Source organism: Electrona antarctica (genome assembly GCF_951216825.1).
Source record: "Electrona antarctica genome assembly, chromosome: 5".
Lineage (NCBI taxonomy): Eukaryota > Metazoa > Chordata > Actinopteri > Myctophiformes > Myctophidae > Electrona > Electrona antarctica.
In genome coordinates, this window is record NC_136810.1 from 702788 (window position 1) to 720829 (window position 18042).

General features: G+C 36.4%; 1 protein-coding gene across 1 annotated transcript in view; it reads right to left on the reverse strand.

Annotated features, from left to right (window-relative positions):
• The window catches only part of slc6a15 (solute carrier family 6 member 15), a gene marked incomplete at both ends in the record, with an annotated part of 68265 nt that overhangs the window by 22516 nt on the left and 27707 nt on the right, over window positions 1-18042 (reverse strand). The window contains 2 exons of the mRNA XM_079501389.1: window positions 537-778; window positions 4618-4728. Of these exons, the coding sequence (XP_079357515.1) occupies window positions 537-778; window positions 4618-4728 (353 nt within the window). The remainder of the gene's footprint in view (window positions 1-536; window positions 779-4617; window positions 4729-18042) is intronic.

Consider the following 18042-nt stretch of genomic DNA (forward strand, 5'->3'; position numbering starts at 1 on the left):
CAAAAATCACTAAAAAAAATAACCTAAAACATGAACCTTGCTGGGAAAAAAAATAAAGTCATGCAATGTCTAGTTGCATGATTTGAGACATTTTGAGTGGTTTATGCACACTTTCTGTCAATCCACGTTTCTGAACACATTGAACCCATTTTGGGCGGGAACCCCTTTTGGTGTTTTAAGCATTTTATTATACTTTAGCTATTGAAAAATAGCAGATCTACAAGCTCATAGTGCGGCACCGAGTGCCGTGCTACGAGCTTGTAGATCTGCTATTTTTGAAAAATCGTGAAAATGTGCCTGAAATCTTTGAATATATATTCTTTCAGAGCGAGTTTTCAACTTGGGGTTCCTTGACATGAATATGTTTGAGAACCACTGACATAGAAACATGGGTTTTTCAGAAAACTGTCAGGATTTAGAAGACATTTTTTTAAATTTCGACATCAGGCTTAAATGGGTTATTAAACGGACTGTACTACAGACTCCAGGGCAGGACAGAGTATATACTCACAGGGCAGGACAGAGTTAATACTCACAGCGTGACACACTTGATGTTCATGATGTTGGCCTTGAAGCCCAGCACGGCGAACACCACCAGCGTGGCGAGCACGGAGGTGAAGAAGTTGATGAAGGACACCAGCACGGCGTCGAAGTGACAGTTGTTGTCCCTCTTGTTGTAGCTGGAGAAGGCGATGACGCCCCCGAAGCCCAGGCCCAGGGCGAAGAACACCTGGGTGGCCGCCTCGCGCCACACCTTGGGCTCCAACATGATCTCCAACTACAGAGGAGAGACAGACAGGAGGACAACATGAGGTCCACTAGAGGAGAGACAGACAGGAGGACAACATGAGGTCCACTAGAGGAGAGACAGACAGGAGGACAACATGAGATCCACTAGAGGAGACAGACAGGAGGACAACATGATGTCCACTAGAGGAGAGACAGACAGGAGGACAACATGAGATCCACTAGAGGAGACAGACAGGAGGACAACATGATGTCCACTAGAGGAGAGACAGACAGGAGGACAACATGATCTATCTCTAGCTGCAGAGGAGAGACAGACAGGAGGACAACATGACGTCCACTAGAGGAGAGACAGACAGGAGGACAACATGATGTCCACTAGAGGAGAGACAGACAGGAGGACAACATGAGGTCCACTAGAGGAGAGACAGACAGGAGGACAACATGAGATCCACTAGAGGAGACAGACAGGAGGACAACATGATGTCCACTAGAGGAGAGACAGACAGGAGGACAACATGAGGTCCACTAGAGGAGACAGACAGGAGGACAACATGATGTCCACTAGAGGAGAGACAGACAGGAGGACAACATGAGATCCACTAGAGGAGACAGACAGGAGGACAACATGATGTCCACTAGAGGAGAGACAGACAGGAGGACAACATGAGGTCCACTAGAGGAGAGACAGACAGGAGGACAACATGAGATCCACTAGAGGAGACAGACAGGAGGACAACATGATGTCCACTAGAGGAGAGACAGACAGGAGGACAACATGAGATCCACTAGAGGAGACAGACAGGAGGACAACATGATGTCCACTAGAGGAGAGACAGACAGGAGGACAACATGAGATCCACTAGAGGAGACAGACAGGAGGACAACATGATGTCCACTAGAGGAGAGACAGACAGGAGGACAACATGAGGTCCACTAGAGGAGACAGACAGGAGGACAACATGAGGTCCACTAGAGGAGAGACAGACAGGAGGACAACATGAGGTCCACTAGAGGAGACAGACAGGAGGACAACATGATGTCCACTAGAGGAGAGACAGACAGGAGGACAACATGAGGTCCACTAGAGGAGACAGACAGGAGGACAACATGATGTCCACTAGAGGAGAGACAGACAGGAGGACAACATGAGATCCACTAGAGGAGACAGACAGGAGGACAACATGATGTCCACTAGAGGAGACAGACAGGAGGACAACATGAGGTCCACTAGAGGAGAGACAGACAGGAGGACAACATGATCTATCTCTAGCTGCAGAGGAGAGACAGACAGGAGGACAACATGATGTCCACTAGAGGAGAGACAGACAGGAGGACAACATGAGATCCACTAGAGGAGACAGACAGGAGGACAACATGATGTCCACTAGAGGAGACAGACAGGAGGACAACATGAGGTCCACTAGAGGAGAGACAGACAGGAGGACAACATGAACCACAGGCCCAGGACGAAGCCCAGGCCCAGGGCGAAGAACACCTGGGTGGCCGCCTCGCGCCACACCTTGGGCTCCAGCATGATCTCTAGCTACAGAGGAGACAGGAGGACCCCTTTTTGGTGTTTTAAACATTATGTTATACTTTAGCTATTGAAAAATAGCAGACTATTTCTAGGTATTTCTAGGTCTGCTATTTTGGAAAAAATCGTGAAAATGTGGCGCAAAACCTTGAATAGGCTATATGTTCTTTCAGAGGGAATGTTTTTAACTCAAATCTTTGCTTCTGGTGGGGGGGTCCCTGGAACTACATATTCTCAGATGGGGGTCGGCGGCCGATTACAGATCATTCTGGGGGGGGGGTCCCTGGAACTACATATTCTCAGATGGGGGTCGGCGGCCGATTACAGATCATTCTGGGGGGGGGGTCCCTGGAACTACATATTCTCAGATGGGGGTCGGCGGCCGATTACAGATCATTCTGGGGGGGGGGGTCCCTGGAACTACATATTCTCAGATGGGGGTCGGCGGCCGATTACAGATCATTCTGGGGGGGGGGTCCCTGGAACTACATATTCTCAGATGGGGGTCGGCGGCCGATTACAGATCATTCTGGGGGTCCCTGGAACAACATATTCTCAGATGGGGGTCGGCGGCCGATTACAGATCATTCTGGTGGGGGGGTCCCTGGAACAACATATTCTCAGATGGGGGTCGGCGGCCGATTACAGATCATTCTGGTGGGGGGGTCCCTGGAACAACATGTTTTCAGATGGGGGTCGGCGGCCGATTACAGATCATTCTGGTGGGGGGGTCCCTGGAACAACATATTCTCAGATGGGGGTCGGTGGCCGATTACAGATCATTCTGGTGGGGGGGGGTCCCTGGAACAACATATTCTCAGATGGGGGTCGGTGGCCGATTACAGATCATTCTGGTGGGGGGGGTCCCTGGAACAACATATTCTCAGATGGGGGTCGGCGGCCGATTACAGATCATTCTGGTGGGGGGGTCCCTGGAACAACATATTCTCAGATGGGGGTCGGTGGCCGATTACAGATCATTCTGGTGGGGGGGTCCCTGGAACAACATATTCTCAGATGGGGGTCGGTGGCCGATTACAGATCATTCTGGTGGGGGGGGTCCCTGGAACAACATATTCTCAGATGGGGGTCGGCGGCCGATTACAGATCATTCTGGTGGGGGGGTCCCTGGAACAACATATTCTCAGATGGGGGTCGGCGGCCGATTACAGATCATTCTGGTGGGGGGGTCCCTGGAACAACATATTCTCAGATGGGGGTCGGCGGCCGATTACAGATCATTCTGGTGGGGGGGTCCCTGGAACAACATATTTTCAGATGGGGGTCGGCGGCCGATTACAGATCATTCTGGTGGGGGGGTCCCTGGAACTACATATTCTCAGATGGGGGTCGGCGGCCGATTACAGATCATTCTGGTGGGGGGGTCCCTGGAACTACATATTCTCAGATGGGGGTCGGCGGCCGATTACAGATCATTCTGGTGGGGGGGTCCCTGGAACTACATATTCTCAGATGGGGGTCGGCGGCCGATTACAGATCATTCTGGTGGGGGGGTCCCTGGAACAACATATTCTCAGATGGGGGTCGGCGGCCGATTACAGATCATTCTGGTGGGGGGGTCCCTGGAACTACATATTCTCAGATGGGGGTCGGCGGCCGATTACAGATCATTCTGGGGGTCCTTGGTGTGAAAATGTTTGAGAACCACTGACACTCATGAGGGTTTTTCAGAAAACTTTCAGGATTTAGAAGACATTTGTAGAATCGTCCTCAGGTCTAAATGGGTTATATTGTGTACCTTTGGGGTGATCATGTGGTTATATTAGTACCTTTGGGGGGTTATATTAGTACCTTTGGGGGGTTATATTAGTACCTTTGGGGTCATTTTAGTACCTTTGGGGTGATCATGTGGTTATATTAGTACCTTTGGGGGGTTATATTAGTACCTTTGGGGGGTTATATTAGTACCTTTGGGGGGTTATATTAGTACCTTTGGGGTCATACTAGTACCTTTGGGGTGAACATGTGGTTATATTAGTACCTTTGGGGGGTTATATTAGTACCTTTGGGGTCATACTAGTACCTTTGGGGTGAACATGTGGTTATATTAGTACCTTTGGGGGGTTATATTAGTACCTTTGGGGGGTTATATTAGTACCTTTGGGGGGTTATATTAGTACCTTTGGGGGGTTATATTAGTACCTTTGGGGGGTTATATTAGTACCTTTGGGGGGTTATATTAGTACCTTTGGGGTCATACTAGTACCTTTGGGGGGTTATATTAGTACCTTTGGGGGGTTATATTAGTACCTTTGGGGGGTTATATTAGTACCTTTGGGGTTATATTAGTACCTTTGGGGTCATATTAGTACCTTTGGGGTGAACATGTGCCGGATGCCGTCTACGGATCCCTTGAGGAGAAGAGCTCGAACCAGGAAGCAGATCAGGACGACGTACGGGAACAGGGAACTGAAGTACATCACCTGCAGCCAATGAGAACAGCTCATTACATACAGACAGCCAATGAGAACAGCTCATTACATACAGACAGCCAATGAGAACAGCTCATTACATACAGACAGCCAATGAGAACAGCTCATTACATACAGACAGCCAATGAGAACAGCTCATTACATACAGACAGCCAATGAGAACAGCTCATTACATACAGACAGCCAATGAGAACAGCTCATTACATACAGACAGCCAATGAGAACAGCTCATTACATACAGACTGCCAATGAGAACAGCTCATTACAATATCACATCACCTGCAGCCAATGAGAACAGCTCAGAACAGCTCATTACATACAGACAGCCAATGAGAACAGCTCATTACATACAGACAGCCAATGAGAACAGCTCATTACATACAGACAGCCAATGAGAACAGCTCATTACATACAGACAGCCAATGAGAACAGCTCATTACATACAGACAGCCAATGAGAACAGCTCATTACATACAGACAGCCAATGAGAACAGCTCATTACATACAGACAGCCAATGAGAACAGCTCATTACATACAGACAGCCAATGAGAACAGCTCATTACATACAGACAGCCAATGAGAACAGCTCATTACATACAGACTGCCAATGAGAACAGCTCATTACAATATCACATCACCTGCAGCCAATGAGAACAGCTCAGAACAGCTCATTACATACAGACAGCCAATGAGAACAGCTCATTACATACAGACAGCCAATGAGAACAGCTCATTACATACAGACAGCCAATGAGAACAGCTCATTACATACAGACAGCCAATGAGAACAGCTCATTACATACAGACAGCCAATGAGAACAGCTCATTACATACAGACAGCCAATGAGAACAGCTCATTACATACAGACAGCCAATGAGAACAGCTCATTACATACAGACAGGCAATGAGAACAGCTCATTACATACAGACAGCCAATGAGAACAGCTCATTACATACAGACAGGCAATGAGAACAGCTCATTACATACAGACAGCCAATGAGAACAGCTCATTACATACAGACAGCCAATGAGAACAGCTCATTACATACAGACAGCCAATGAGAACAGCTCATTACAATATCACATCACCTGAAGCCAATGAGAACAGCTCATTACATACAGACACACTATGACATCACATCACCTGCAGCCAATGAGAACAGCTCAGAACAGCTCATTTGGCTGCATACAGACACATATAATAGAGCGTCGCAGTCCCCCTAACCCACCTCACCCCTGCCCACTTTGACAGGCTGGAATGGCTTAGGGTCGACGACAGAGTACAGCATCTTGCAATGGGTCTGGTCCACAAGATTCGATACACCACCAAGATACCCATGTAGGGGTGTCAAAAGAAATCGATTCGAATTAGAATCGTGATTCCCGTTATGAACGATTCAAAATCGATTCATAATTATTTTTATTTTTTTTACAGTTACAGGAGTTTTCACTACATGGTGTTTGTGATATGAAATGTAAGCTCACAGTAAACATCATGTCTTCAGTCATTTTCAAGTTACTGTAGTAGTATAGTCACTTCAGTTCTTTCAAGTTACTGTACTGAGTCACTTCAGTTGGCTGGAGTAGATTGTGATGAAATCCTATGTATTGAATCGAGAATCATTTTGAATAGAGAATCGTTTTGAATCTGGAAAAAAATGCTTTTGAATCGAATCGAATTTGAATCGAATTGTCACCCCAAGAATCGGAATCGAATCAGTATAATCAGTAAAAACTCAACCCTGTGGGCTCCCCCAGAGTTAATGTGGAAGTGTCCTTGAGCAAGACTCTGAACCCCTGATTGCTCCTGATGTGCAGGTTGGTGCCTTGCATGGTTTCCATCGGTGTGTGAAAGAATGAAACTGTGAATGCATGTAAAGCACTTTGGATAAAAGCGCTATATAAATGCACCATTTAGTTAACCCATTATAAATACACCATTTAGTTAACCCATTATAAATACACCATTTAGTTAACCCATTATAAATACACCATTTAGTTAACCCATTAATATAAATGCACCATTTAGTTAACCCATTATAAATACACCATTTAGTTAACCCATTATAAATACACCATTTAGTTAACCCATTAATATAAATACACCATTTAGTTAACCCATTATAAATACACCATTTAGTTAACCCATTATAAATACACCATTTAGTTAACCCATTAATATAAATGCACCATTTAGTTAACCCATTAATATAAATGCACCATTTAGTTAACCCATTTATATAAATACACCATTTAGTTAACCCATTTATATAAATACACCATTTAGTTAACCCATTATAAATACACCATTTAGTTAACCCATTATAAATACACCATTTAGTTAACCCATTATAAATACACCATTTAGTTAACCCATTATAAATACACCATTTAGTTAACCCATTATAAATACACCATTTAGTTAACCCATTATAAATGCACCATTTAGTTAACCCATTATAAATACACCATTTAGTTAACCCATTATAAATACACCATTTAGTTAACCCATTATAAATGCACCATTTAGTTAACCCATTATAAATACACCATTTAGTTAACCCATTATAAATACACCATTTAGTTAACCCATTTATATAAATACACCATTTAGTTAACCCATTATAAATACACCATTTAGTTAACCCATTTATATAAATATACACCATTTAGTTAACCCATTATAAATACACCATTTAGTTAACCCATTATAAATACACCATTTAGTTAACCCATTATAAATACACCATTTAGTTAACCCATTATAAATACACCATTTAGTTAACCCATTAATATAAATGCACCATTTAGTTAACCCATTAATATAAATGCACCATTTAGTTAACCCATTTATATAAATACACCATTTAGTTAACCCATTTATATAAATACACCATTTAGTTAACCCATTATAAATACACCATTTAGTTAACCCATTATAAATACACCATTTAGTTAACCCATTATAAATACACCATTTAGTTAACCCATTATAAATACACCATTTAGTTAACCCATTATAAATACACCATTTAGTTAACCCATTATAAATGCACCATTTAGTTAACCCATTATAAATACACCATTTAGTTAACCCATTATAAATACACCATTTAGTTAACCCATTATAAATGCACCATTTAGTTAACCCATTATAAATACACCATTTAGTTAACCCATTATAAATACACCATTTAGTTAACCCATTTATATAAATACACCATTTAGTTAACCCATTATAAATACACCATTTAGTTAACCCATTTATATAAATATACACCATTTAGTTAACCCATTATAAATACACCATTTAGTTAACCCATTATAAATACACCATTTAGTTAACCCATTATAAATACACCATTTAGTTAACCCATTATAAATACACCATTTAGTTAACCCATTTATATAAATACACCATTTAGTTAACCCATTATAAATACACCATTTAGTTAACCCATTTATATAAATACACCATTTAGTTAACCCATTATAAATACACCATTTAGTTAACCCATTTATATAAATACACCATTTAGTTAACCCATTATAAATGCACCATTTAGTTAACCCATTATAAATACACCATTTAGTTAACCCATTATAAATACACCATTTAGTTAACCCATTATAAATACACCATTTAGTTAACCCATTTATATAAATACACCATTTAGTTAACCCATTATAAATACACCATTTAGTTAACCCATTTATATAAATATACACCATTTAGTTAACCCATTATAAATACACCATTTAGTTAACCCATTTATATAAATACACCATTTAGTTAACCCATTATAAATGCACCATTTAGTTAACCCATTATAAATGCACCATTTAGTTAACCCATTATAAATGCACCATTTAGTTAACCCATTATAAATGCACCATTTAGTTAACCCATTATAAATACACCATTTAGTTAACCCATTATAAATACACCATTTAGTTAACCCATTATAAATACACCATTTAGTTAACCCATTATAAATACACCATTTAGTTAACCCATTATAAATACACCATTTAGTTAACCCATTATAAATACACCATTTAGTTAACCCATTATAAATACACCATTTAGTTAACCCATTATAAATACACCATTTAGTTAACCCATTTATATAAATATACACCATTTAGTTAACCCATTATAAATACACCATTTAGTTAACCCATTATAAATACACCATTTAGTTAACCCATTATAAATACACCATTTAGTTAACCCATTATAAATACACCATTTAGTTAACCCATTATAAATACACCATTTAGTTAACCCATTATAAATACACCATTTAGTTAACCCATTATAAATACACCATTTAGTTAACCCATTATAAATACACCATTTAGTTAACCCATTATAAATACACCATTTAGTTAACCCATTATAAATACACCATTTAGTTAACCCATTAATATAAATACACCATTTAGTTAACCCATTATAAATACACCATTTAGTTAACCCATTATAAATACACCATTTAGTTAACCCATTAATATAAATGCACCATTTAGTTAACCCATTAATATAAATGCACCATTTAGTTAACCCATTTATATAAATACACCATTTAGTTAACCCATTTATATAAATACACCATTTAGTTAACCCATTATAAATACACCATTTAGTTAACCCATTATAAATACACCATTTAGTTAACCCATTATAAATACACCATTTAGTTAACCCATTATAAATACACCATTTAGTTAACCCATTATAAATACACCATTTAGTTAACCCATTATAAATGCACCATTTAGTTAACCCATTATAAATACACCATTTAGTTAACCCATTATAAATACACCATTTAGTTAACCCATTATAAATGCACCATTTAGTTAACCCATTATAAATACACCATTTAGTTAACCCATTATAAATACACCATTTAGTTAACCCATTTATATAAATACACCATTTAGTTAACCCATTATAAATACACCATTTAGTTAACCCATTTATATAAATATACACCATTTAGTTAACCCATTATAAATACACCATTTAGTTAACCCATTATAAATACACCATTTAGTTAACCCATTATAAATACACCATTTAGTTAACCCATTATAAATACACCATTTAGTTAACCCATTTATATAAATACACCATTTAGTTAACCCATTATAAATACACCATTTAGTTAACCCATTTATATAAATACACCATTTAGTTAACCCATTATAAATACACCATTTAGTTAACCCATTTATATAAATACACCATTTAGTTAACCCATTATAAATGCACCATTTAGTTAACCCATTATAAATACACCATTTAGTTAACCCATTATAAATACACCATTTAGTTAACCCATTATAAATACACCATTTAGTTAACCCATTTATATAAATACACCATTTAGTTAACCCATTATAAATACACCATTTAGTTAACCCATTTATATAAATATACACCATTTAGTTAACCCATTATAAATACACCATTTAGTTAACCCATTTATATAAATACACCATTTAGTTAACCCATTATAAATGCACCATTTAGTTAACCCATTATAAATGCACCATTTAGTTAACCCATTATAAATGCACCATTTAGTTAACCCATTATAAATGCACCATTTAGTTAACCCATTATAAATACACCATTTAGTTAACCCATTATAAATACACCATTTAGTTAACCCATTATAAATACACCATTTAGTTAACCCATTATAAATACACCATTTAGTTAACCCATTATAAATACACCATTTAGTTAACCCATTATAAATACACCATTTAGTTAACCCATTATAAATACACCATTTAGTTAACCCATTATAAATACACCATTTAGTTAACCCATTTATATAAATATACACCATTTAGTTAACCCATTATAAATACACCATTTAGTTAACCCATTATAAATACACCATTTAGTTAACCCATTATAAATACACCATTTAGTTAACCCATTATAAATACACCATTTAGTTAACCCATTATAAATACACCATTTAGTTAACCCATTATAAATACACCATTTAGTTAACCCATTATAAATACACCATTTAGTTAACCCATTATAAATACACCATTTAGTTAACCCATTATAAATACACCATTTAGTTAACCCATTATAAATACACCATTTAGTTAACCCATTATAAATACACCATTTAGTTAACCCATTATAAATACACCATTTAGTTAACCCATTATAAATGCACCATTTAGTTAACCCATTATAAATGCACCATTTAGTTAACCCATTATAAATACACCATTTAGTTAACCCATTATAAATACACCATTTAGTTAACCCATTATAAATGCACCATTTAGTTAACCCATTATAAATGCACCATTTAGTTAACCCATTTATATAAATACACCATTTAGTTAACCCATTTATATAAATACACCATTTAGTTAACCCATTATAAATACACCATTTAGTTAACCCATTTATATAAATATACACCATTTAGTTAACCCATTATAAATACACCATTTAGTTAACCCATTATAAATACACCATTTAGTTAACCCATTATAAATACACCATTTAGTTAACCCATTATAAATACACCATTTAGTTAACCCATTATAAATGCACCATTTAGTTAACCCATTATAAATACACCATTTAGTTAACCCATTATAAATACACCATTTAGTTAACCCATTTATATAAATACACCATTTAGTTAACCCATTATAAATACACCATTTAGTTAACCCATTATAAATACACCATTTAGTTAACCCATTATAAATGCACCATTTAGTTAACCCATTATAAATACACCATTTAGTTAACCCATTATAAACGCCGGGACAACGCTCCACACGTCCCAAACTCTTCTCCCTTCTGGCTCCAAAACTATGGAATGCACTTCCCATTGCAGTCAGAACTGCAGCCTCACTCCCAATCTTCCGCCGTAGTCTGAAAACCCACCTCTTCAGACTCCACCATGGCCCGTAGCACTTGCCCTAGCCTAGCCCCTTAGATAGCACATTATGTAGACTTAGATAGTATTTTAAACAGACTTATAGCTTGTTATGTAGACAGCTCTAGAATTGCACTTTATGTAGTCATAGCACTTTATAGTACACATGTATAATATATTTAGTTAACCCATTATAAATACACCATTTAGTTAACCCATTATAAATACACCATTTAGTTAACCCATTATAAATACACCATTTAGTTAACCCATTATAAATACACCATTTAGTTAACCCATTTATATAAATACACCATTTAGTTAACCCATTATAAATACACCATTTAGTTAACCCATTTATATAAATACACCATTTAGTTAACCCATTATAAATACACCATTTAGTTAACCCATTTATATAAATACACCATTTAGTTAACCCATTATAAATACACCATTTAGTTAACCCATTATAAATACACCATTTAGTTAACCCATTATAAATACACCATTTAGTTAACCCATTATAAATACACCATTTAGTTAACCCATTATAAATACACCATTTAGTTAACCCATTTATATAAATACACCATTTAGTTAACCCATTATAAATACACCATTTAGTTAACCCATTATAAATACACCATTTAGTTAACCCATTATAAATACACCATTTAGTTAACCCATTTATATAAATACACCATTTAGTTAACCCATTATAAATACACCATTTAGTTAACCCATTATAAATACACCATTTAGTTAACCCATTATAAATACACCATTTAGTTAACCCATTATAAATACACCATTTAGTTAACCCATTATAAATACACCATTTAGTTAACCCATTATAAATACACCATTTAGTTAACCCATTTATATAAATATACACCATTTAGTTAACCCATTATAAATACACCATTTAGTTAACCCATTATAAATACACCATTTAGTTAACCCATTATAAATACACCATTTAGTTAACCCATTATAAATACACCATTTAGTTAACCCATTATAAATACACCATTTAGTTAACCCATTATAAATACACCATTTAGTTAACCCATTATAAATACACCATTTAGTTAACCCATTTATATAAATACACCATTTAGTTAACCCATTATAAATACACCATTTAGTTAACCCATTATAAATACACCATTTAGTTAACCCATTATAAATACACCATTTAGTTAACCCATTTATATAAATATACACCATTTAGTTAACCCATTATAAATACACCATTTAGTTAACCCATTATAAATACACCATTTAGTTAACCCATTATAAATGCACCATTTAGTTAACCCATTATAAATACACCATTTAGTTAACCCATTATAAATACACCATTTAGTTAACCCATTATAAATACACCATTTAGTTAACCCATTATAAATACACCATTTAGTTAACCCATTATAAATACACCATTTAGTTAACCCATTATAAATATAAATACACCATTTAGTTAACCCATTATAAATACACCATTTAGTTAACCCATTATAAATACACCATTTAGTTAACCCATTATAAATGCACCATTTAGTTAACCCATTATAAATACACCATTTAGTTAACCCATTATAAATACACCATTTAGTTAACCCATTATAAATACACCATTTAGTTAACCCATTATAAATACACCATTTAGTTAACCCATTATAAATACACCATTTAGTTAACCCATTTATATAAATACACCATTTAGTTAACCCATTATAAATACACCATTTAGTTAACCCATTATAAATACACCATTTAGTTAACCCATTTATATAAATATACACCATTTAGTTAACCCATTATAAATACACCATTTAGTTAACCCATTATAAATACACCATTTAGTTAACCCATTTATATAAATACACCATTTAGTTAACCCATTATAAATACACCATTTAGTTAACCCATTATAAATACACCATTTATTTAACCCATTATAAATACACCATTTAGTTAACCCATTTATATAAATATACACCATTTAGTTAACCCATTATAAATACACCATTTAGTTAACCCATTATAAATACACCATTTAGTTAACCCATTATAAATACACCATTTAGTTAACCCATTATAAATACACCATTTAGTTAACCCATTATAAATACACCATTTAGTTAACCCATTATAAATACACCATTTAGTTAACCCATTATAAATACACCATTTAGTTAACCCATTATAAATACACCATTTAGTTAACCCATTATAAATGCACCATTTAGTTAACCCATTATAAATACACCATTTAGTTAACCCATTATAAATACACCATTTAGTTAACCCATTTATATAAATATACACCATTTAGTTAACCCATTATAAATGCACCATTTAGTTAACCCATTATAAATACACCATTTAGTTAACCCATTATAAATACACCATTTAGTTAACCCATTTATATAAATATACACCATTTAGTTAACCCATTATAAATACACCATTTAGTTAACCCATTATAAATACACCATTTAGTTAACCCATTATAAATGCACCATTTAGTTAACCCATTATAAATACACCATTTAGTTAACCCATTATAAATACACCATTTAGTTAACCCATTATAAATACACCATTTAGTTAACCCATTATAAATACACCATTTAGTTAACCCATTATAAATACACCATTTAGTTAACCCATTATAAATACACCATTTAGTTAACCCATTATAAATACACCATTTAGTTAACCCATTATAAATACACCATTTAGTTAACCCATTATAAATGCACCATTTAGTTAACCCATTATAAATACACCATTTAGTTAACCCATTATAAATACACCATTTAGTTAACCCATTTATATAAATATACACCATTTAGTTAACCCATTATAAATACACCATTTAGTTAACCCATTTATATAAATATACACCATTTAGTTAACCCATTATAAATACACCATTTAGTTAACCCATTTATATAAATACACCATTTAGTTAACCCATTATAAATACACCATTTAGTTAACCCATTATAAATGCACCATTTAGTTAACCCATTATAAATGCACCATTTAGTTAACCCATTATAAATACACCATTTAGTTAACCCATTATAAATACACCATTTAGTTAACCCATTATAAATACACCATTTAGTTAACCCATTATAAATACACCATTTAGTTAACCCATTATAAATACACCATTTAGTTAACCCATTATAAATACACCATTTAGTTAACCCATTATAAATACACCATTTAGTTAACCCATTATAAATACACCATTTAGTTAACCCATTATAAATACACCATTTAGTTAACCCATTATAAATGCACCATTTAGTTAACCCATTATAAATGCACCATTTAGTTAACCCATTATAAATACACCATTTAGTTAACCCATTATAAATACACCATTTAGTTAACCCATTATAAATACACCATTTAGTTAACCCATTATAAATACACCATTTAGTTAACCCATTATAAATACACCATTTAGTTAACCCATTATAAATACACCATTTAGTTAACCCATTATAAATACACCATTTAGTTAACCCATTATAAATACACCATTTAGTTAACCCATTATAAATACACCATTTAGTTAACCCATTATAAATACACCATTTAGTTAACCCATTATAAATACACCATTTATTTAACCCATTATAAATACACCATTTAGTTAACCCATTTATATAAATATACACCATTTAGTTAACCCATTTATATAAATATACACCATTTAGTTAACCCATTATAAATACACCATTTAGTTAACCCATTTATATAAATATACACCATTTAGTTAACCCATTATAAATACACCATTTAGTTAACCCATTATAAATACACCATTTAGTTAACCCATTATAAATACACCATTTAGTTAACCCATTATAAATGCACCATTTAGTTAACCCATTATAAATGCACCATTTAGTTAACCCATTATAAATACACCATTTAGTTAACCCATTATAAATACACCATTTAGTTAACCCATTATAAATACACCATTTAGTTAACCCATTTTGGACTGAGGTCGATTAAGAAAAAAGGCTTCTAAATCCTAATTTTTTTCTGAAAAACCCCATGTTTGTCAGTTGTGCTCAACCTTTTTCATGTCAAGGACCCCCAGAATTCTCTCTATTGGGCCACGGACCCCCATCTCCATTTCGTGAGGTCATGAAGATGTGTTTCACCATGTTAATGATTTTTTTGTTAATGATTTTTCTAGGAAACACAGAACAGATGGACTTTTTTTGTATTATTTCCACACCTCTAAGGTATATTAATGACATAGTAAAATGTTGAAAATGAGTGGTATTCCCCTTTAACTTTCATTTAAGCATAAGCGGTTGTTTCAACCGTGTGCCGGTGACGTGTGATGAGGTTTTTCTCTCTCTCTCTCACGGCCATAAACCAGAACATGTCTCCCTTCCTCGATCCTTTTCACCAACATTCTTGACAAATCAAGCCAAAGGAAAAGAGCGCGCGGAACCATGGCAACCATAAGAAAGGAGAAGCACCCTCTCGCCACCCATAAAGGCAGATCACAGTTAGGGATATATTCCCCTGGAACAGGCCCTTTGTGAGCGTGGCTGGATGGGCCCATTAATATTCTTTTGAATGGCATCGCTCTGACGGAGCTTCAAAGGCGTTGGACGCTGTCGCCGTGGCCCCTTCAGTGACGCTGTCGCCATGGCCCCTTCAGTGAAGTGAAGCCTCTGCTTCTGTACGCTGCCAAGTGGAAAGGCCACGCACGCAGACAGAAGGCCCACGCAGACAGAAGAGCTGGCTGCGTGAGGCCCATCTGGCCTTTAAACCACCAAACCTGGGTGGCTTTTTAAAAGTGGTGCAACCAGGGCCGGATTTACCCTCCCAAGGGCCCCCGGGGCTAGACAAAATGTCAGGGTCCCCCTGGGCTGTGCGGTGCATTTTGGTCGTGCGGGAGAGACACGCATTTTCTCTTTCTATACAGCTGCAGCACCCTCTGGTGGCGGGCGGGTGGTGTTACTGTGTGACACACACACACACACACACACACACACACACACACACACACACACACACACACACATACATGTTCTGCTGGGTCTCATAGTAAAGGCTCACTGCCGTTCGCAACTACTGCAGGACACCAGCAGTACTACTACTGTGGACCCCCTGCAGGACACCAGCAGTACTACTACTACTGTGGACCCCCTGCAGGACACCAGCAGTACTACTACTACTGTGGACCCCCTGCAGGACACCAGCAGTACTACTACTACTGTGGACCCCCTGCAGGACACCAGCAGTACTTCTACTACTGTGGACCCCCTGCAGGACACCAGCAGTACTACTACTACTGTGGACCCCCTGCAGGACACCAGCAGTACTACAAGTAAGACGCGCAAACGCGGGAAGCGAACGCAGCTCGTAAATTGCAATAACAACAATTAGAATAAATTACGTACTTTTTAAGGTCTTTTTTAAGTTAAGTTTTTTTAAATTAAATGTTTTTTCAAGTTATTTTTTTAGTGTGTGTATGTGTGCGTGCGTGCATGTTTCTTTTTTAGGTTTTTTTTTTAAAAGTTTTTTCTTTAAGTTTTTTTTTAAGTTAATTTTTTTTTAAGTTAAGTTTTTTGTGTGTGCGCGTTTTTCCTTTTGAAGTTTTTTTTTTAAGTTAAGTCTTTTTTTAAGTTATTTTTTTTTTTAAGTTAAGTTTTTTGTGTGTGCGTTTTTCCTTTAAGTTTTTTTTTAAGTTAAGTTTTTTTTTAAGTGAAGTTTTTTGTGTGTGTGCGTTTTTCCTTTGTAAGTTTTTTTTTTAAGTTAAGTTTTTTTTTAAGTTAAGTTTTTTTTTAAGTGAAGTTTTTTGTGTGTGTGCGTTTTTCCTTTAAGTTTTTTTTTTAAGTTAAGTTTTTTTTTAAGTTAAGTTTTTTGTGTGTGTGCGTTTTCCCTTTTACATTTTTTTTTTAAGTTAAGTTTTTTTTTAAGTTAAGTTTTTTTAAGTTAAGTTTTTTGTGTGTGTGTGCGTGCGTGCGTGCGTGCGTGCGTGCGTGCGTGTGTGTGTGTGTGTGTGTGTGCGTGCGTGCATGTGTGTGTGTGTTTTTGTGTGTGATACAGCTGCGCCCTCTGGTGGTGGGCGGGTGGTGTTACAGCGTGACACACAGACACACACACACACACACAGACGTGATCTGCTGGGTCTCATAGTAAATGCTCACTGCGTTCGCAACTACTACTGTGGACCCCCTGCAGGACACCAGCAGTACTACTACTACTGTGGACCCCCTGCAGGACACCAGCAGTACTACTACTACTGTGGACCCCCTGCAGGACACCAGCAGTACTTCTACTACTGTGGACCCCCTGCAGG